General features: G+C 41.4%; 1 protein-coding gene across 5 annotated transcripts in view; it reads left to right on the plus strand.

Annotated features, from left to right (window-relative positions):
• The first annotated feature begins 132 nt into the window (after positions 1–132).
• SERGEF (secretion regulating guanine nucleotide exchange factor) overlaps positions 133–21,916 on the plus strand; it is a 158,756-nt gene continuing 136,972 nt past the window's right edge. For 4 of the 5 annotated variants that reach the window (XM_055813839.1, XM_055813840.1, XM_055813841.1 and 1 more), the window contains exons 1-8: positions 133–198; positions 1,909–2,047; positions 2,783–2,938; positions 3,279–3,373; positions 5,498–5,558; positions 6,899–7,012; positions 7,317–7,379; positions 10,761–10,919. In XM_055813839.1, the coding sequence (XP_055669814.1) occupies positions 175–198; positions 1,909–2,047; positions 2,783–2,938; positions 3,279–3,373; positions 5,498–5,558; positions 6,899–7,012; positions 7,317–7,379; positions 10,761–10,919 (811 nt within the window). In that variant the 5' untranslated portion in view covers positions 133–174. The remainder of the gene's footprint in view (positions 199–1,908; positions 2,048–2,782; positions 2,939–3,278; positions 3,374–5,497; positions 5,559–6,898; positions 7,013–7,316; positions 7,380–10,760; positions 10,920–21,916) is intronic. The other variant, XM_055813842.1, reaches the window with a different exon arrangement.

Raw genomic sequence — 21,916 nt, forward strand, 5'->3', positions numbered from 1 at the left:
TGCCTGGCGGCCACCCCGTGAGATGACGGCCGCCCTGAGGTAACTGCCGCGCTCCCCACAGAGCCCCGGGCGCGGCGGCGCGGTGTGAGGCGGGGCCCGCCGGAGCCCGCCCCCGGCCCGCCTCTTCCTCCTCGGCCTGCGGCGCGGCGGGAAGGGCTGCCGGCCGCCGGCCCCATGGAGCCCGTGCTCTTCGCGTGGGTAAGCAGGTGCTCGGCACTGTGAGGGAGACCGGGGGGAGCCGGGGCCTCCTTCTGCCCCGCAGGCGCTCGGTCCCCGGGGGCGACGGGCGGGACGCGGAGCCCAGCTGCTCGCCCTCCAGTGGGCTGCTGCAGGGGTCGGGGGGGCCGGGGCCGTGCGCGTTGCCCCGGGGAAGGGCGGACCAAGGTTCCCCCTCCCAGAAAAAAACCCCGGCAGAATAAAGCTGTGGTAAAGTTGTGGCGAGTTGCCCTTATCGCGGTTCACGGACCCCCTGTTCCTGGCGAGGCGGCGGGAAGCCGGGGGCCGGCAGGGTCGGCGGCCCCGCGCTGAGGGGGCGGCCCCGGGCCGGGCTGTGTCCCGCTGCGGCCGGGGCCCAGCACCCCGCGCTTCGACAGAAATAGCGCTTTTATTTATTTATTTTCCATGATTTAGCAGAACTGTGATTTTACCTGGGGAGCAAAGGAGGTCCTAGAGCCATTAAATGGGCATCTCCCCTCCTTGGGAGCTCGTTTTGCTCTGTGGCGGTCGTGTCTGGTAAAAATAACCTGTCAGCCTTGGAAGTGGAGCTGGGGCAGGCCCCTGGGGCTCTCAGTTCCTCAGGCACCTGTTTTCTTTCTGCACCTTATCTCAGCTTGCCTGCTTTTGAAGACTTGAAAATTCATTGCAAGTTATAGGCTAAAATGAGAGCTTGTGACATACCTTCTCAAAAGAATTATGTCGGTGAAGTAGTAACACTCTAGAAGTGTCTGCTGGTAGTAGTGGCTGTGAGACAGTTCGATCTGCCTGTTGAGCTCAAATCCTGACACCTCATCCACCTGTTAACTATGGGATGAGGCGAGCAGCTTTAGCTTTAGTTTAAAATGCCGTTGTTTTTGTAGGTACAAAATGGTTTTTTTGTTAAATATGTCCTTGTAAGATACACCAGGTGCTCCATCTTGGGGGGGGGGGGGGGGGCGGGCACAAGTGAGGTAGGGAAGGCCCCCCTGGGGATCACTAGCTGGGAGCAGCGTGGATGTTGAGTGTTGCTGTTACTGCAGTGTGTGGGCTACAGAATTTACTGAACCCACCTTTGTGAATTAAAGTTGCTGTTCAAACAGTTGGATGCTTAATAGAGCTTAAATTGGCTAAGAAAATCCCTGACGCCCTTACCATGTTGTTAGCGTTTGCTTTCTAGGATTAGTTTAGTGGCTATAGTTTTATACTTATAAATTTATAGTAACTATAATTGGTATGTTTTCATTTTGACCGCTTTAAGTTAAAAAACTTAGATAATGAGGGATAAGTGTTTCTGCTTTACTTGTTTAGGTTCCAGAACAAGGTTATGTGTCTTTCTGATCTCGTTTTGGACATGGACTGCCAGAAAGCATTGGCATGAATACGATCTTAGTGATGAGCGGGAATCTGCTAGTAATCATCCTGATAACTCTTAGTGTGCAGTTAGTCTTACTCCAGGATATATTCCAGTATGTTTCTTAAAATACTGGAGTTGCAAAGGCAGTCTTAATGACAGGAAATTTAGGATAGTCCTGGTCTGTAATTCTAGGGGTCCTGTGTGACAGCAGTAAGAATGAAGATTGCCATTTTGGGGGATTTTCAGGGGCAAATACTGGCAGGTTAACCTGTGACCTAAGAGCTTGTTTGCTCTTAGGAGCAGATGTGCATCTTTTTTTGTTCTTAAAAAATGTGTTATTTTTCTCTGTGTATTTGAAGGGTGCAAACAGCTATGGACAACTTGGTCTTGGTCATAAAGAGGATGTGCTGGTACCTCAGTCACTGAAAGATGTTTCCTGCAAATGTCAAGACGTTAAAAGCATTACTGGAGGAGGGGGACATTCTGCAGTTATCACTGGTAAAAACATTGCACTTTGTAAGGAGTGTGTGACTTCTAAACACTTTTTTTTTTTCCGCGTTTCCCTGTTGATTTGATGCTGCCACCTATCTGTGGCTTGTGTTTCTGAGCAAGTACGAGTCTTAATTGCGAAACAGGTTCCTCTTGTGCCAATTAACTCAGTATTTTGGGAAATTTCCCGGTTTGTGTATCTTGTGTGGTTACTGTATGGCTATGTGAGGGCTGTTTCTTAACCTGTTTCATATAGCAGCTTTTCATACAAAGCGGTCAGTTTTTCTGTATTGAGGATGGGAGGGTGGGACAGAGGGAGGAATCAGGTGGCAGGCTGTTCAATCTTGAGAAGTTTTAAGGTATGGAGCAAAAATAGCATCTGGTTTTGTAAGGTATGCTGTATGCCATAACTTATTATGGGAAAGGAGGGATACAGACAGATGTGAATATGATAAAAAAAAAGGCTTCATCTTGCATCTTAGTGAGAGGTGCCTGTCTTACCATATGGATTGTCTCCCTTGACAAACCTAATTCTCCATAGCTGTACTTAATCAGAGATGTTTCTGATGCATCAGAAATAATTTTCTCTTTCTTTTTACTTGATTGCAGCGCCTAAAATAACACGCAATCGCTGTCCTTCTTTGACACAGGATCTCATGGATGTACACTTATCTCTTTAGTCTGTGAAGTACAACATGATTTTTTTGTTGTTGTTGTTTTTTGTTTTGCTTTTTTTTCTTTCAGGTTCAGGAGGACTCTTTGTATGTGGCCATAACAAAGATGGGCAGTTGGGATTGAATCACACAGAGGATGTACTGTGTTTTACTTTGTGCACTGCCCTGTCTGGCTTTTGTGTAAAACAAGTTGCCTGTGGCTGGGATTTTACAATCATATTAGTAGGTAAGTTTGTCCCTGTGAGCTGAATAAATAACTTGATGGTAGAGAGCATGCTGAAAGTTCCACATTACTCTTGCTTGTGTGATACATAGGTGCTCGCAGGTTTTAAGCTACTTGCCTTGCAAACTAAATTGCTCCATGTTCCTTGTATCCGAGCGAACTTCAGACCTTTATTGAACATGGTGTGGAAGACCAGAAGCCTATAGCCTCAGGAGCTTTGGGACAGGACACATTAGGTCCTTTTTTGAGCTACTTGGCTGTGGTACTTTGCTTGTTAGAATGTAACATTGGTTTGCTTTTGCTTAGGGATTTACTGATTGGGCTCTAATGCTTCATTTTGCAGGATCTGGTCTAGTTCTGTCCTGTGGGTCTAACAATTTTGGACAATTAGGAGTTCCTCAAATTTCAGGTCCGTGCTTGATTCCACAAAAGATTGAGGTAAACATGTAAAAGGAATTGTGCTTTAGAGCTCTGTGCTTCATATTGTTTCCAGTAACTTATGAAGGTCACCTGACCTCAGTGGGCTTTAAAGCCAGGCTTTTCAACTCTTTTTATAAAGCCTGTTACAGTAAACTTAAAAAGTAAAGGACTAAAAATGGTCATTGACCCAGAAATGAGGAGGTAAGGCTGCTTTTCTTGTTGTGTGCAGTTGCTCACTTCTAGAAGAAAGTTTATCTCTCTCACTATGGCTTATAGTGTTTCGTAATGTATTTTGGTAACATCTGCAGAATGAGCCTGATGCTCAGGTGATGTAAAAGTGATCCTAAAGGCAGTGAAACTCCAGATTTACTCCAGCTGAAGTTTTGCCTCAAGTTGGTAAGATACTAGATAATTTTGCTATGTGAAGGGTATGTGCATTCACTGTACCTTGTCAGGCATTTGTGCTTAATAGTTCAAAACAACAATAATCCACCCCTGAAAAAATCAAGCTGCATGATGGAGTTCAACGAAGTTAACTATGCCATTTCTTTTGATCTATTGCTCTTGTCACACCAGAAGCACAGTTCTGTGTTTTTAAGCATGTGTTGGGTTTTGGAGTGTATTTATGACTTGGAGTTTCTTCCCCCAAAACAAGGACTGTGATAGTATTTCTTGGCTGTAAAAACAGTTAGATAAATATAAGCTTGGTCACCCCCAAAATAATAGTGGTGTGAGAAAGTATGTAGCTGCAGGAAAGCTAGACCTCAGAGAATACGTTTTAATTTTATCAGTTTTGAGATTAAAATTATTTTTACTTTTTCATGTAAAGGAACTGACAAGTACATTGACTTGCTTATCTGACCGCCAGTATCATGTTTCCAAGGAAATAGGATGAAAAAGTTAGATAACAATTTCCCTGTGGTCTGGTACCTTCAGTTGTAAATGCTAAAGGCTGGACTCGGACTCATGTCGTTCTTGTAAGCCATGTGGAAATGTGTGGTGATGTTTGCAGGTGAGGCCCTGCTGAGTCTTGAGTGGGGAGCTCGGAACAGCTCCAAATTAATTGCTTTACAATGTTTTAACTGGTAGGTACTGAGGCTTCTGTAACATCAGAAAAGCTTTCCTGTTGTTGGCTGTAAGCTTAACAGTTTAAACAAATTTCTCACAAGAGTTCTAATTAATCCCTAATTTACACTGTATTTTCTTATTTAGCGAACAGTAATGAAATTCTTTTCCATCCATGTGACCTCTTATGTCTAATGAAAGCAGTAACTTCAGAGCAGGAAGGGTTCTCGGACAAGAAATTTAGCTTCATGACTCCTGCCAGATACTCCTTTGTTGCTTTGTTAATGTAGGAGTAGGAGGACAGCTGGTAACCCCTGTTCACTAGGGGTTACCTAGGTTAACTCATCTGATGTTTCTTGGGAGCACCATTCCAGTATGGTGCCTTAGAAAGGCTGGTATTGACAGTGCTAACTTGAGTCTGGCTCCTCCCTGACCATGTACACCATGCATTCATTTGGGGTGTTTTCTCTTTTGCTTTGTATCCTGTTAAATGCTTGAGCTTGACGCCATCTATTTTAAATAGCGTTACATCTGTGAGAAGAAGTGCCAGAATTGAAGTACCTTGTGCAAACTTAACTTGCTAATTTTATGCATGCATGACTTGCTCATGCGGAAGAAGACTGTACCATATTGGGCAGCCTTTAGGGTGTAGGTGGTACTATTGGTGGTATTGTCTGTGATTGCAGGACTTGGTAAGACTGAACAGCTTGATGGAACTTTTATTACTGCTTGTCACCAGTATTTGTTATGGAGGTTCTGGTGTAATTCTTGAGGAACACGGAGTTTATATGTATTGCCAAGGTTCCATCTTTCATGTGAAGATTTTGACTGTGACTTTTGTTTTATTGCCACAAAGCTGTACATCCAGTTGCTTTGCTTGATTTTTTTTTTTTTATTATTTATTTTTGTTGGCCCAAGTTTACTTCCTTTGTGATACAGAATGTTGATATGCATTGTGACATGCAGGCTGGAATTGAGAGCTATTTTTGTAGTGTTCCACTTCTGTTGGTATATTTTGCTTTTAGAGGCACTAAATGCAAAAAGCAACTAAAATATATTTTTCTTTTATTTGAGTAGTCTCTCAAAGAGAAGGTGGTGGATGTTGCTGCAGGACTGAGACATGCCCTTGCTGCTACAGGTAAATCTGTCATAATTTTAGTATCATTTTGGTAACAAATGAAATGGATTTTTAATGGCTTGGAGGGGGAGAGGGAGGGAAACGAGATGAAATTTATCTTAGCTTCTCTTTATTTTAAATATCACAGGGAAAGTACTCCTGAAAGTCTTGTACTAAGATGTTGGTACAAATTAACGTGAATAATAAACACACTAGAAACGTCTTCCTGCAGTTGGTGGTGAAGAATCATTCTCCAGGAATTCAGAGGGAGAGTTAATTAACAAAGTCAAAAACTTACTGTTTTGTTTTCTCCCGTTCTGAAACAAAACATGATGAGTGTTTTTCTGGAAAAAAATTCTGGTCAATCAAAATACGTTCTTAGGATTTTTAATTCATTATAATATGCAAAATAATGGATTTAGATTTGTATAAGATACTTCAAAATGGAACTGCACATGAAATGGGCTTTTTTAATGATGAATTTGACACCTAGAAAAATCACAAGAATGAAACTTTTATTGGGGAGGAGAATCTACTTGGAGTTAATTTCATTCACACACCTTTGAAAATCATGTCCTCTTGATTCTTTCTCCCACTGTCTTCTGTGTGTGTATCTGGGAGTGTCATAATGTCTAAATATTTTTCCTGGTATTCTTAGAGACTTTGAGTTTGTTTATGGAATAACTAGAAATCAAAACCTTCCAATTGACATGGTTGTGTTTAAAATTGAGGAATAGCAAACTACATGTGCTTTTTTATTTTGCTTAGTTTTGCATGAACTTTAGTATGGCTTCCAGGTAGTGGAGTCTAGCTGAAGATGCAAAGGAGACGCTTGGAAGAAGAGTGGGATCTCTGGTGCTTGTGTGAATACTGGGAATTAAGCTTCCCTGAGCTCTGCACTCAGTGAACATCTTGATTCAGAGCTAGGTGAAGTTTATGAAAGCTCCTGAGGAAAGGACAAGTGACTGCAGTCCCTCTCTGCTGGACTGCACAAACAAATTAGCATGCAGAGAAAGTACAATAAACTTACAGTAATAAATACATTGTGTCCAGTCCTGAGGTGTTAGAGCTATGGGTCTTCTGTCACTGAGTCCTCAATAACATCCTAATATAGGCCTCAGAGCTGAGACAGGTTGCTTAGTATCATCTTTATTTTCTTCCATGTATTGTAAGACTGCTTGTTTGTTGCTTGATGACTTCATAAGGCTTATCTGTATGTTTTTGGCATAAAGGTCTTTTAAAAGTATTAATTTGAATCAGTGAAAACGAAATGTATGTACCTTTAAAACTTATTAATGAGTTAAGTGATTTTGTTGGTGGTTGATGTTTTAATCTCTTCTATCTGTGTTTACTCTGGAAAGAGAGCGGTTTGGTTCTTCAGTGGGGCACTGGCATGGCGTCTCAGGCAAAGCGTGCAAACCAAGGAAAAACCCTCCCTCTGTTCTTGACAGCAAAGGAACCCTGCAAAGTAACAGGTATTTCAGGAATCTGATTCCTTCGTAAAGGTGGGTAGAGCAGAAATGTGATTTGGAGTGATATGTAGCATCCTCTTTATTATAAAGCCACTTGTTATTATCAACATGTAGTGCAGCATCTGAAGGACAGAATGGGCCTGCAAGGTCATAAGCTGTGGGGGAAAATGATAGTCTTGCAATGTCGATGGCCCAAAAGCAAAGGCTTTTCTTAAAAAATTCTTCATCATCCTGTTACAGTTGTGTGCATGTCTATGCATGAAATGGTACCTGCTGTACAAATTTTATGAGATTAATTTTTCTGTAGGCCTGGAAGATGTGAAGGTGAAGACAGTTGCTGCAAGCTCCTATCATTCGGTGTTACTCACAGGTAGGCCTTGGGTACAGAAGTGAAAGTCCTTATCTGAGCCTATAAAGGTTTTATGCTTTGGAAACATTTTGGTTAATTTTGGTGAGACCAGTAAAATGTGATCTGACTTAGTACTGGTTAATTGTTCAGTAATAGTTTTGGATTCTGAGAACTTTTCTTTTTCTTAAGAGCTAGATTCCTGTTTTCAGTTCTGTGAATCCTGTGTGTTTTTTCTTGGGGTCACGTGTGACTTAGAGCCCAGACCCTTACGTACTCATAAGGGCTTTATTTAATGGTTAGAAACTCTGAAAGGATTTGTGGAGGCACATGGTTGGGTAAGTCTCTATATTGCAGATTGGGTAGCTCTGGATGGTTGAGTGCTGGAACCAGTGCAACCCTTTGTCCATGGAGAAAGGGTATGTTCGCTGGGTGTCCCAGGAAGGGCTGCTGTGGCTCTCCTGCTTCTGCTATGTGAGCTAATGCCTTTGCACAGCGCTCTGCTGTGCAGTGACGTGAGGTGGTCTGGAGCTATCTTAGGTGGCTCTAATATAACAGCGTGCAGATCTGTGTGCGGTAGTGTAAGAGCAGAAGGCTTATTTAAAGCAGTAGGAAGTTGCTTTAATCACTTAGGCACTTCCATAATGTCTAGCATTTGTTCTTTGATCTTTAGGTAGTGCTCCCATGCTGGAGAATTAGTATCCACTAATGAAAGCCTAATAAAGACTTTTTTTTTTTTTAAACAGACTGAGAGAAGGGGAAACAGAATAGCTTTTCATGCTGTAATCTTACAGTTTTGAAGTGTGGAAAATATATTGAACCTTATGAAGATAAGTCTTTGCCAATCTTCATAGGAACAAGTTCTTAGCAAATATGCAGCCATCTGGTACCTCTGTCATCATTAAAGGAGTATTTGCTTATGCAGATCTACAGAGATTTAGTTGTATAGGGAGATGATCCAAAATGTAAATTATATTGAATTCTGAAATGCAAAGTGTGTGTGTGATTAGTGAAGAACAACTGTAAGGACAAACAGGGTCTACTTTACCTGATTAGCACTCTGTATTCAGAGAGTGAACAGATTATTCTGTCATGCTTTTGCTTGTTATTTAAGAGAGTAGTCTATTTGGCAGCAGGGGTACCAAGATTAACAAAGTACATGTCAAAGGCTTTAATAATGTGATGCTGCTGCTGCCCTTCATCCTGCAAGATACTTGTTATTGCTTAAAATACGTTGTGTTTTAAAGATAATCGATACAGGAAAGATACTGCTGCAGGGTGTAGTATGTAAATGGGGATTCTTTTTTTCTAGGAATCTTTCATGCTGTGATACCATTTTCTTTGGCTCTGTTTCATGAGCCACCTGCTGGTATGATACCAAACACCTGCAGTCAGGCAGGCTTTTGATACAACTGTGGAAGTGGGTTGCTGCAAACATAACTGGTGGCTTCTTTATATAAAAGGATGGTAGTCTACCTGTATCCAAACTGGTCTGAACCCTCCAGTGATGGGAATATGGTGCTAAGTCTTAGTGTCTTAAGTTTTTGTTAAAACCTACTGAAGAAATGAGATGAGGGTTGAGCATGTGACATTTCCCAGGATAAAGCAAACTCAGCTGGAGAAGAAAAGGAGGTGACAGAGGCAGTGCATATTAGTTGTGGAAACAAGAGTGACAAACGATGTTTTACTTTGTTGAAACAAGCTGTTTCTGTCACCTCTTCACCTCTCCCCTCCTTTTTTTGGTCTCTCTCTCTCCAGAAGTTGTATGTATTTCATTCTGGGAAAGAATTTATCAATTTTAGTGGAGAATTCGAATGAAACAGTTGCTTTATTTGTTTTTAATTTTCATTTCAGTCGTGTTGTTTTAATGAGGAGTGCATGAAGTCCTGTGGATGGCTGTCAGTAATATGTAACTTGACAAATACTGGCTTCCCCTCACCCCCCTTCTATCTTTTTGCCAGCATGTGTATGGTGGAATTTTCCTGGTTTGTTCTTTCTGTTACTGTTGCCAAACTTGGGTTATTAAATATATTGTAGCCTAAGTCCTACTTCCCTGCCTGCCCCCCCCTCCCCCTGCCAAAGATTAACTTCTGTCATGGTGCTTGTGCTGGCCTGAGAGTTCCAGGAGCCTCGAGTGTTGCGGACATGTGCTCTGAACAATTCCATGTTGCAAATTGTATGGCTTCTGGTCTTCTTGGGCCCATGATTATGTACTTTGTGTGTGTAAGACTTATTTCTTACGCTTGCAGCTTGTATAGGGTGGCAAAGGACTTCAGGAGGCCTGATGCAGCTTGTGTTCTATTGAGTGTTTCTTGTGGATTATATTTTTTTTTTTAACATGGAGGCCTAGAACCTGGGCAGAATGTCATCTGAACAGTCATCTTGTTACTGTCAATTCGTTGTTAGGCTGTGAGCAACTCCAACATGCACCAGAGAAAGGTACAAAGCAATGTGGATGTTCCTGTAAATACAATTATACCTGTGGGTGGAATTTTGGAGTGTGCACTTGCTCAAATGCTTATTCTAGAAAAGGAGTGGGGAAAACAAGCGGTTACTTACAGAAGTCTCTCACTAGTTGTCTAGCACTGTTTTGAGGCATGATAATATTTTTAATTTTGCCTTGTGTGGCAGGGTGGTACCTGCTTTGGTTGCATGTTCATGGCTGTGTCTCCAATTCGTCTAGGAAGTGACTGTGCAAGGTGAGGCAGGGAGCATTAAACTGTCCCTGCTTTAGGGATTTACTGAATTAGCTCAAGCTGAAGAAGACGGGAGATTTACGAGCAGAGTTAGGAGTTTGTAGCTCTTGTAGAGAGGCTGGAAGACTGTAAAGCAAAGCAGGAGCAGCCAGCCAGGCTTTGAAGAGTCCCAGGTACTGGAGGGGAGTTAAATTATTTGCTGCAATTCAGAAAGTTGTTTACTGGACTGAATCAAAGCTTTGGGGTGGAGGTGAAAGCTGGCCTGCAAGAACAGTGTGGGCTGAGAGGGGCTGCTCAGTGAGTGTCCCCAGGATGCTTTGATTTTTTTATTTTTATTTTGTCTCAGAAAAGTCGACTACTGTGGTTAGTTTTCTAATAAAAACTGGCCTTTGCTATAAACGTCTTTCAGTCCTCTTTGAGAGGCTCGCAGTAGAAATGAAGTCTAGGCAGTCTGACCTGAATGAAAGCTCTGGTTGTTTCAGGAGTCGGTGTAGCCCTCAAAACAGGTCGTTAGGCCCTTGGTTTCTGATATCGTAGTTACAGTGTGCATGCCCGTGGTAAAGAATGGTAGGAGAAAGCATACCGTGAAAACACAATGTGAATGAAGCCTTGTTCTTTCCTCAACATCACTGAGTTGAGACAGAGCCTGTATCTGGTGGTGTTCTATGTATATCACTGTCAACAAATTTTACTTCTCTGTCTATTGTAGATGAAGGACACCTGTATGTCTGGGGTAGCAACAAACATGGGCAGCTAGTGAGCAAAGAGATCTTTCTTACTGAGCCCAAGAAGATTGAGACTCATTTTTTCTCGCATGAAAAGATTGGAGCAGTTTGGAGTGGCTGGACCCACTTGGTGGCACAAACAGGTAGGATACTTAAAAAGCAGTAACATGGCACCAAAACAGTAAATTGCCTTTATTTCACGTATAGAGTGTTCTTTCTCATTAATAGTGGTTGGATGCACAGTTTTGCCATTTCACCAGAGCAGTGGTTGTCTCTTGAAAATGGTGAGGACAGACATCCTTTGGCTTCTGTCCCTGAAGTATTGTGCTTGTAGATGAGAGGGCCTAGCATCTTCGTAAATGCAGTAGCACCTACGTGTATACACCAGAAGGATGCAGCTTCTCTGCATCATCAGGTTACTGGTATACCAGAATATAGATGAGCCTCTAAAGATCATTCTGCAGGGTGAGTTATGACATCTTCTTGGAGAGAAAAGAATTTGGTGGAAAACTTCCTTCAGAAAATAGGGAGTTAGGAAAATATGGCTGCAGCTTTCAAGATATGGGACGGTATTTGGCAGGAAGATACGGGCAAACTCTCAGGGCACAGGAATTTGGGGGGTGGGGAAGATAATCCTGAGCAAGTGCCTGTCTGAAAGGCATGGGGGCATAGTAAGTATCATTCCTAGGTTACCTGAGTGTTAGCTATGGATCTTAAGAACAGTGTAGCAGAGAACCCTCTGCTTCTGCCATCCCATCTGAGATAACCTGGTCTCATTGCAAGTGAAACAAATTACATGGTTTTGCACAACTGTACTGACATTTCTGTACTTCAGGAGTGAGCCTAGCTTTTTTTTTGTGTGCTGCTCTTTACTAAATGTTTTAGGCACAAATGAAATGATGTGTTCAGAAGAAAGTCAATAAACTAAAATAAGCAGGCTTGTATGTGTGTGTTTGTGGTCAAACCTAGAAAATGTTTAGAAAAGACTGGTAAAAAGAGATATCATTAGACTTGAAAAGCTCTCCCTGAAGATGGAACGAAAGAAGATTAAATGTTGAAGCTGTACCAGTGAGGACAGCATGAACGCTTGACACATGTGGAGGGCTGTAGGGTTAGATTCTTAGAAGAGACAAGAGGAAGGTTACGTAGTAATGACACTCGTGTGCAAAAGGGTGATCGATCTGATGAAAGTCATCTGAATGCATTTGTATTGTTGCTCTGTTGTGAAATGCGAAGGCAGGAGAGAAAGGTATATGAGTTGGAAAGGTAAGACAGGCATCAAACTATTTTTTGGTGTTCACGTGTGAATAGTCTGTGCTATTCACTTCTGTTGCATTGTGGTGTGATAGTTAAGACTAACAAGAGGATGGAAGTCTTCCACAGAACAAACAAAACAGCAAGAGTTATATTAGCAGGGGTAGCTTACATGCATTTCTACTTTTGCTTTGTATAAACTGCCAGGTGAGGAAATGAAGAGCAGATGAGAGCATTTTGCCTAGGGTCACACTGGAGATTGCAGAGCCTATTGGTCTTTTGGCATGTGGCCTGTTTGTTAGGAAAACTGCAAAAGGGGCCACAGATGTGTTGTTGCTGATATTCACTGGGTTCTGAAGGTATGGGTACTGGTTCAAGGAGTGCTTAGCCTTCAGCATGGATAGTTTTATTTAGATAGAGTTCTTACATGCCCAGGGATCAGCATGTGCTTAAGGGTTCTATTAAATTTGTGCTGTAAATCCTGAAATGGTTATGCAGTAATGTCCCTTGCTTTGTGAGAAAAGTGTCGTTTTAATTACGATATACTGTGAGCTCTTGGTGCTAGATATTGGAGGGGTGTCATGCATAACTAGAAAAACAAATCAGTTGTGTTCTGTTTCATAGCATTCATTGTTTGACATCAAAGTATATGAAAGAAATGTCATGTAAAAACTTGTGTTACTCTAGTTGCTCTCTTAGCTATTTAAAGGAAATGTTTAACTCTGCCTTTTAGAGGATGCTGTACTGAATTTCAGAGCTGTAATCGATGCTATGTGCTGCTTCAAAACTTTTCAGGTGGAGTAAAGGAATTTATCTCAATGTATTATTCTTGAATAAAGTGCTTAGTGTCATTCTCACTGGAACAGAAATGGTAGAAAAAAAGACATTAGTCAGGATAACTTCATGTTGACAAGACTCTTCAAAAATTGTTTGCATTGCTTCACTATTTCTTAATAATGCATACCGACGAAGTAAAACTTCCCCAAAGTTTTGGTAACCTTACTGTTTCATTTAGTTGATAGTAATCCATGGCCATTACAGCACTGACGTGAGTATTTTAGTAGGTGATTTTTAACAAGAAGAAAAAGAAGTGTCTAGTGACTAGCAGGGATATTCCACACCCCCCCCACACCCCCCCCCCCATTAATGTTTGAAAGGAACTTAAATAAAAATGAGCTGACTTTTTATATCTGCATTAGAAAACTGGCCAAGCGATGCAGTGGCATAAGTTATTGCTGAAACTGAATTTTATGTATTTAGAATTTTAAATCTCTTTAAGGTTCAGGTCCATTGACTTTCAATCATCCAGAATAAGATTTTGAATGGCCTTTGGCAGCCTCTAGATACCAGTCAGAATCTCATGGGATTTTCAAGAGTTGCTCAACTACTAGACATAGTGTGAGCCAAACACTTAACTGTTTCTGAAAGATCACTCACTGCCTGTGATTAAACTTGCAGCTAAATAACTGAAAAATGCAGCCTACTTGAAAACTTTTTCTTGCATGCAGTTCTCCCTCTGTTATTTTTACCTCTTCCTAGCAAAGGAGGAAATGCTGTTTCAGCTTCCTGGTGCTGAAGTCATGTAAACCAGTAGTCTCCAGACTCTATTGATTGTGCAGCCCTATTAGTAAAATTTTTTTTGAGCATGCACACCTAATATATTTGTACTTATTCCTGCTCTCCAGTGGATTGTCTTACATGTCCCCTGGGCTGCATGCACTCCGCTTTGGAGACTACTGATATAAACAATTCCTGCTCACTTTACTCTGGAGAATTACACAGTTAGTGGGAACAAAATGGAGTGATTTTTGGACACAGGAAAAAGGAAGGGATATTGTATGATGCTTCTCTCTGTTCCTACCTTCCACAGTGAACATACTTTGGAAAGACATTGCAGTGTATAGGGATTTTGCTGTGTGAAAGGATGGGTAATATTTTTAATTAATGGTTTCCCCGTGATGCAAAAATTAATGGTTTTAACATATATTTAACATATATTTTACTGTATCTGAAGTCTAGTGTTGTGTTCTGCACAGAAGGTAGTGGAATTTTAAGAGGCCATTGCAAATACTTAGAGTTCTGTTCGGATTTTTTTTCCCAGAACATTAATCCTGGTCAGAGTAGTAATAATAAAACATTCTTAACTGCAGCTGTCTTGACAGTAAATTAAAACTTTTCTAATTGGAAAGACTCAGGAAGAAACTGGATGGATAAAAGCTGGACACTGTTCATGCATAAAATCACAAATTCTGCCATTTCAAAATGACATTTTGATCTTTATCTGCCAGATAAGCAGTGCTTGACTGCAGAACTAATGAACACTGGGAAGTAAATGAGACAGTGATGATGTTAAAAGCAACCATCTGGAGGAGTAGTGGGCAGTTTCATGGATGCAGTGGCTTGACACTTTTAAAGTCATTCAAAGCAAGTTATCAATTTTTTTATCAGAAAAGAAGGAACAGAGCATAAATATTTTCCTCTTCTGTGTTAACTTTTCCTCTTACATAAACTAGCCTGTTTACAAGACTTGCTTTGTTTTTCCTTCATTCTGTTGGCAAAATTTTGCGTTGTAACTTAAGCAAAAGGCCCATCTTCATTTCTTCCCCACGCTCCTTTAAAGGGATTCTAATTGCACCTGAAATCACTTTAATACCTGCATCTCTTTCATATATTATATTCTCCTTCATTCAGCAGCTGTTTTGGAAGTCCTGTTTCCTGTCACTTCCCTTTACAGTCTGGCCAACTCCTTTCATTTGCTGCTATTTCTATCAAAGCAGTTCGGATTCAGGAAGTTAATTCCCCAGAAATGAATTGCTTGACTTAAAGACGTTAAAGAACGTTTTCATAGGATGTTGTGGTTTTCATCCTCATCAGCTACAATTCTTTATTCTTTTTGATCATAGAGATGTCTTTTGGACTATTCCCATTGTACATAACCGTACTGTAAAATAACTCACAAAATCCTTCAAGGCAGGCAACTACTTCTTTTTCTGCCTTGATTACTTATTCCTACAGAGGAAAGAAACCCAGTTAAGCTTTGCAGCACCACTAGTACACTTTCAAAATAAGTTACGTTATTTCGTTACTAGTGATGGTCCTTGTCAATGATGGTTAATCCAGAAAGATGAAGATTGAGCGACCCTGGTTGTTTTTTGATCAGGTCTCTGATGATAAGATGGGAACTTGTTAGTGTCTTTGGTTTGGTTACTATTTTCTGTATGAATGCTTGTATCAAGTGACTTTCAGGCATGCTTTTTGATTACGGCAGGGCAGTACTGTTATTGCTCTGTGTGAAGGGCAGACCAGGTGGATTCTTCTGGCCTTGGACTCCAAGTGCAAGCATTATTCTCCTCAGGCCACTGCTCTGTAGAATGGTTTGCTTCCTTTCCAGCACTCCACTTAATGGCACAAGGAGCACCACTGCAGTAGAGGTGATATTATTTTTGAATAATAAGAAGCAGCTGTCTTGCATCGCTCTGCTTAACAATGTCAACTTTAATTTGTGGTACTTCTCAAGTTGCTACAAACCCTTTGAGGGTAACTACTGAAAGAGAAGTTATTACTTAGATCGTTTCAAAGAGAGCTAAGTTGTGGCCTGTAATGCTAGAGATGTAAATTAGGCTACTTGGAGAAATGATAGAACTGATCTGACTTGAAGGCAAATCTAAATATAGCAGGAGAAGGTCTTTTAAAGGCTTAGAGGAAAATCGCCAATTTCAATTCAAAACAAGTTATTTTCTTTTTAACTGGGTTGCCTAATAAATAAAGTTTTTCTGGCCTGTTTTATTATCTATTTATTTATTTATTTATATATATTTATTTATTTATATATTATATATAATATCTATTTATTATCTATTTATTATCTTTATTCACTAATCTATTTTTCATGTACCGACACATGAAATTATGCCTTGCTTAAGCTCAGATGAAGAATTCCGAGCTCTTTTGTCCAGAAGGAGGTACCTTAAAAACGCAGTTAAAATGGTATTTCTGCTGCCTATGCAAAACTGCCTACAGCTAAAAAGGCCTTGGAAGAACAAAATGCCGTGACATAGTTTGAATAATATTCTGAATCGCCCTTCCAAACGTGCATCTGGATTTGTGCGCCTTGCAGTGTCCCTGGACACGTCAGACCCTTCAGGGTGGTTTTGTGGGGGTTAGATGACCACAGACCGAGGTGGTAAGGCAGAACCCAGCTCCTGGTGGTGCCCCCGCAGCAGACAGACCGTTGTCGTCCCCCGTCCCGTCCCCCGTGTCCCGTTCCCCCCCCCCCCCCCGCCTCCCGAGCGCTGGGCCGGCCGCAGCGCCGCTCCGGAGCGGCTGGCCCGGGGGCGACCTGCCGGCGGGGCGGGCCCGGCGGGTGGGGTGGGGGCTGCAGTCCCGCTTCGGCCCGCTAGGGGGCCTCGGCCGCTCGTTTGAGTCGGGGTCCGGCTACCGCCGCATGCCGGCTCCGCTCGCCTCACCTCCCGCTTGCCAGCAGCTCCCTAGGACAGCAAATACTCGTTATTTATTTTTTTTTTTTTTTTAATGCTTGTCTGTGATACCGATAAGGCATCTTTTTTATGGGGACTTCCCTCTTTTTACCTACTATAGCTGACAGTCAAACAAGTTTGATGAAACTGGAGCCCCTGAGATTCTTTTTAACGTGAGGTAGCTGTGTTCTGTGTGGTACGATGCTGGGTTTTGGGAAATGGGCTAAATCAAAACCTGCAAATTGGTAGGAATCCCTCAACCCCTGTGAAGGGGAACCTGCAAAATGAGTGTTTAAGAAAGAAAAGCCTTTGTTCATCTGCCTCAGGCTAAGTAAAATCTAACTAAAATCTGGTAAATGCATTTGATTTTCTGTGGTCTTGGTTTTATGTGTTTGTGGTGTCTGGTTGTTCTTCCCTCCTTCTTACAATGCTGTAGCTTGGTGTTACGAAGCAGTGGGAGCTTAAGCTTCAGAGCCTTCCTGTTACGTTCCCTGTTGTCATAATAAATCCTGTCAGTATTGTGCATGGTAAGAGTAAGCAACAAAGAATATCAGTTGAACATGCATAGATTTTAAAGCAGAAATATCTGCTATGGGGCAGATCATACGAATTATTCCAAAGTATACTGTTGAATTCAGACTGTATGCCCCAGTGCAAAGCTCAGTAATGTTTGCTTGACCAAAGCGTAACCTCTAGAAGACATACACCTGATGGTAGTGTTGTGGGTTGTTTTTTTCCCTTCTTTTTTTAAAAGATGCTTGGTTGCAGGTGACTGCATTGGAGTGCCGCTGGAACCACTGTAGTTACGTGGTTTGCACTTACACTGGGGTGGGTGGGCAAGCCAGTATTCTTCTGACTTTGGTCCAAGCAGATGTGGCAGCTCTGCTAGGATACTTTGAGAGTGGAAGATTTGCCTCTGCTGTCGATGCTTTATTCTAATGCTGAGAGGCGAGCTTAAGACTACAAAGAAAAATAGCAAAGTGAACAGGAGAGGCAAGGAGAAAGCTGAGTTGAAATAATGAATAGAATCTAACTGGAAAATGTTGCCACCGTTGAGCCCTTGTGGCACTTCATGTATTTGTTCTAGGGCTTCTTAGGAGCACTTACAGAACCCAAGTGGGAAGGTCTATTCATTACCAAAATTGCTCAAGTTAGAAGGAGCAGAATGTAACTTTGGCCCCTGAAAACTGTGAAGCTTGAGGGAGGGAGAAGTAGTAGATCATGAAATAAGTTTTCAGTGCATATATTGGGTGTGTTTTCCGTTGTCATCACTTTCTAAGTTTACACTGGTGATGTGGTTAGCTTACAACATCTGCATCTCACAGTCTGATAGTGGAATATTTGGTTACATGAAAGAAATGACTTCAGCTGCATCTGTTTTTCACTGGCAAGTTTTAAAACCTCAGGGCCTATCATGCAGGTCTTGCATCTGATTATAAAGGGTAGAGCGTGGAAAGAGGAGAGAAAGAAATGCACAAGCTTCTTTAATTCAGAAATTAAAGGTTTGCAGAAATTACTATGGGATCTGTGGGAAACTTAGTGTACAATAACAGGATTAAAGATTCTAGATGTGTATGGAAATTGCCTTATTTTCTGCATTGTCTTCAAAGCTGGCTTCTTGTTCCATCACATCTCTCACTGCTGTTTCAATTTTCATGATGATAATTTTTGAGCAAAGTTTGTACAAGCCACTGAAGTAGGGGTTGATGGGAACTGTGCAGTATGTTACTCAAGAAATCTGTTCCTGTGTGGCAGCCTGCTGGGGGACAGGGAATGTACTAGCTCTTCCAAGATTTGGGATGAAATTTGTGGCAGATTTGCACCCTGTGGATACTCTGGAAACTGTAAGGTGTCTGGGAGAGCACGTGTCTAAAATAAAAATGAGCATTCGCTTAACATTGTATGGATACATACAAGAATTTACAGGTGTGGAATTGGTGTTTAAGTCTGTTCAAGATGTTCGACATAGCTTAATCTTAGGTGTGTTGAGTTCACATTCTGATACGGATTTATTTTATGTTTTTTCTATAGAGACACGTAAGTAAGTACTTAAGCTCTGCAAAATACATGTGTAAAACTACAAAGTGTTCTGGAAATTTGTGGTAATATAATATTTGTTTTCTGTGAATACATCGATGTGAGGAGTTGATTTTTATTAAGTAATTTGTATGAAAGGAATCTCTTCTTTGGACAGAAAGTCCCTTTCCAGTCATGAATCATCCAATTAATGCAAAAGCTTTGGGGAAGACACAGTAATGCTGATCAATCGGTGCATAAATGTTTTTATTTGTTCTCAAGCACTACAGTTTGGGCAGCCTTGTGGTACCTTTTTCTTCCTGTTTGAGGAGAGAATGTCCTCACTAGAAGGAGCTCCTCTTTAGGTTAATGCTGTGCTTTTGAGAGCTTTGAAGGCAGATGTCCAGATTCCTTATACAGTCTTCAACCATTTCTATAGCAATCCAGAATTCTGCTCTGCTGAGATCTGGTTTCTGTTGTTGCAGTTTGGTTGAGTCTGCTTTGTCTACAGGAAGAGTTACATTAAATCCTCTTTACTCTTTGCTGGTGGGAACAAACCTTGATTTCCCCCTCCCTTCTTCCTGAGCTGGGGAGATTCCATGGCATCATTCTTTCATAGGTGCCCGGGAAATACGGCCAAGAATGAAAAGCATTAGTGACGTATGGAAGCTCAGTTTTCCTGTTTCTGGCATCACTTTCCCTGCTTTTTGTTCGACCGTGACACAGCCTGTATCCCTGTAGCCCCAGCCTGGAGGGAGTTGTCGAGGCCTGTTGTGTACAGATTCAGCCAGTCCTCAGGAGGGAACCCTCAGTGGAAGGGAAGACTGTTGCAGAGATTAACTTTGGAAACGTGCTGTTATGGAGTCGGGCTGCAACGTCCCCCTTTCCTCAGTATTTATCAATGTTTAACCTCCTTGCCTTCAGCAAGTTACAGTAAGATCCTTTGCCTCCTCTGTGATCTTGTGCTGTTGGGCTGTCTAGATGGAACATTTTCGTTTTAATTGAAGGACCTGTTAGAATATGCTGTGCTTTACTTGGCCTTGGCAGTTGGGCTGGAGGTTGAGCAGGTACCCTGGCCTGGAAAAATGTCAGTACTATCTTTGTACTCTGGTGGGTGAGGTTTATTGTGTTTTCATGTGAGTCAATCTCCTTTCTTTACTTGTTTTGGACCTTATTTTGTTCATGGGATCAGAGAGATGGTCATTCTGGTAGAATAAGTCAAGAATTAACTGAAGTAGAATATACTGGAGAGGAAAAACCAAGGAAACCTAGAAAACCTGAGCTAGTGACCTGAAGAGCCTTATTCCTCAGCAATTTATGAAGTTTACCATGTTGTTATCTGTTCCTGGGGTTTTGGTGGGAATTCTTTCTTCAAGCTGCAAGGAACTGAAATTTGCAGACAGTTTATGGAAGGTATCTTCAAGTGAGACTTAAGCAGCCAAATCCTATACCATTTTGTCTTTGGGAAGGATCGGGGAGGGGCGGGGTTGTGTGTGTAATCTTGTCAGGGCTACTATAGAAGATTATTCTTTTAACTGCCAGATTGACACTGAATCTCAGGGAAGATTTTCTGCCAGCAGATAGATCTCAGTAAGTGGTGGTTCTTCTGTGTGTGCTCTTTTGAGGCACAGCAGGTTTTTGTCTCCGGCAGCTATGGCTCACCAGCACAACGGGAGCCTTGTATTACATCCTACTCTGTATCAGCCCCTGTTGTTTAGTTCTGTCTTACAACACAAACATGTTTCTTATATATTTTGTTCTTCCTTTAACAAGAATTGAATAAACAAAACCTGTGGGCTGACTCTGGCTTATAGAGTCTCTTGTTTTTCCTTGCTTTTCAGTTTCAGCTTTTGTTACCAAGTTAATGTATTTATAGCTCACTGAACATTAAGTCACCCTGGATTTTATCTTCAAAATTGTATGGATTTGAGTTCTAGATAGCTCTAAATAGCTAGAAGGGGTTGGCAATTTCTTTGGTTTCATGGTCTGGCATAATTCCTTGACTTTATTTTTAAAGTTACAAAGTTAGAGAGTGTGTGTGTCTGTATATTGCTTTGTGATTCTACACTCCTATTTCTGCTGCTCCCTGCTGGGAGTTACTTCTATATGACTTTGGTAAAAGTCTGGAATAAATTCTTTCTATGGATGGTTGCGGAGGAGGTGAGGTTCGATTTGATCTAAAGGTACATTCTGAAAAGTTAGTATGAAGTGTTCGAAGTTCATATACAAAGATTTCTCACAAAAGCTTGCTAACAATATCTTTTGAGTAATTGTGTTGTTTCTTTGGTCCCTATCCCTGTTCTTACCAACTTTCAGTTGGTCAGTAAGTAGTTGTGCATGCCATGCCATATTATATCTTTTGTATGTCAAGAGAGAGGTATCAGGAAGATGCTAAACTGTCACTAATTTTGATGGAAGCTATTCATTGTAAAATAGAAATATTAGTGATCGGCATTAAGGACAAAGAAAACTATCTCAATATTTACTTGAAATTCCCCTTTGTAAGCTATACTGCGAGTACATTAGCAAATGGAGACTCGGGTGGTCTACGGAGAGTAGGATTTAAATGGATTTTTGTTAAATTTAGCTCATGATAAATGCTGAACGTTTTTAGGAAGAATTGTGAAACGGGAGGGAAACAGCTATGACAAACTTCGCAGATATTTTCTGCTCATCTTATGTGTGTGGCAGCCCATAGAATGCCCCTCCCCCAGTAGCAGGGGAAGACACAGTGCATAGGGCTAGCCTGTCCAGATTCCCTGGCTATGACATGCTTTTATGCTTGCTTAGTCCTGTCGAGATGTGTTTTACTAAGCACTCCATGATAGGACAAGTTGGGAGAATGAGTCAGCTGTCATTCAACTTTACACTCTGGGGCTTTTCAAGCATAGACCACATGTGTGGGAAGAGGGGCTATAATATATTGATTTTCTCTTCTTTTTTTTTTTTTTTTTTTAATATCCTTTCCTTTGCTGTTGGAAGTAGTGATGTTGTGGACCTAAGTAATATGAGTGTCTGTCCTAACTGGAAGGAACTTTGCCCTTTAAAAAGCTTTCAGAAAAATGAACCTTTAAAACGTGGATGTGGTATAGATTTTGTTCAGATCATTAGTGTGTGAGATAAGGGATTCATTACTCTCTCTATTCCACCCCTCACCCCCCTTGTTTTTTTTTTTTTTTGGGTTTCTGTGGTTGAATTGCTGCAGTTTATGGCTAGCCATATATTTAGCAAACGTAATAAACAAGGTTGGATACATTAGCAAGTATGTGGAAGATTATAGAGAATAAAGTTCTAACGGGACCTCACCAACAACATATGATGGCGCTAAGCAGTGAAGGATACCAAGAAAAACAGGCTGAGAACTGTAGATTAAGTTGAATTTATGAAAGAATACG

This window comes from Falco peregrinus, chromosome 9 (assembly GCF_023634155.1).
Source record: "Falco peregrinus isolate bFalPer1 chromosome 9, bFalPer1.pri, whole genome shotgun sequence".
Classification (NCBI taxonomy): Eukaryota; Metazoa; Chordata; class Aves; order Falconiformes; family Falconidae; genus Falco; species Falco peregrinus.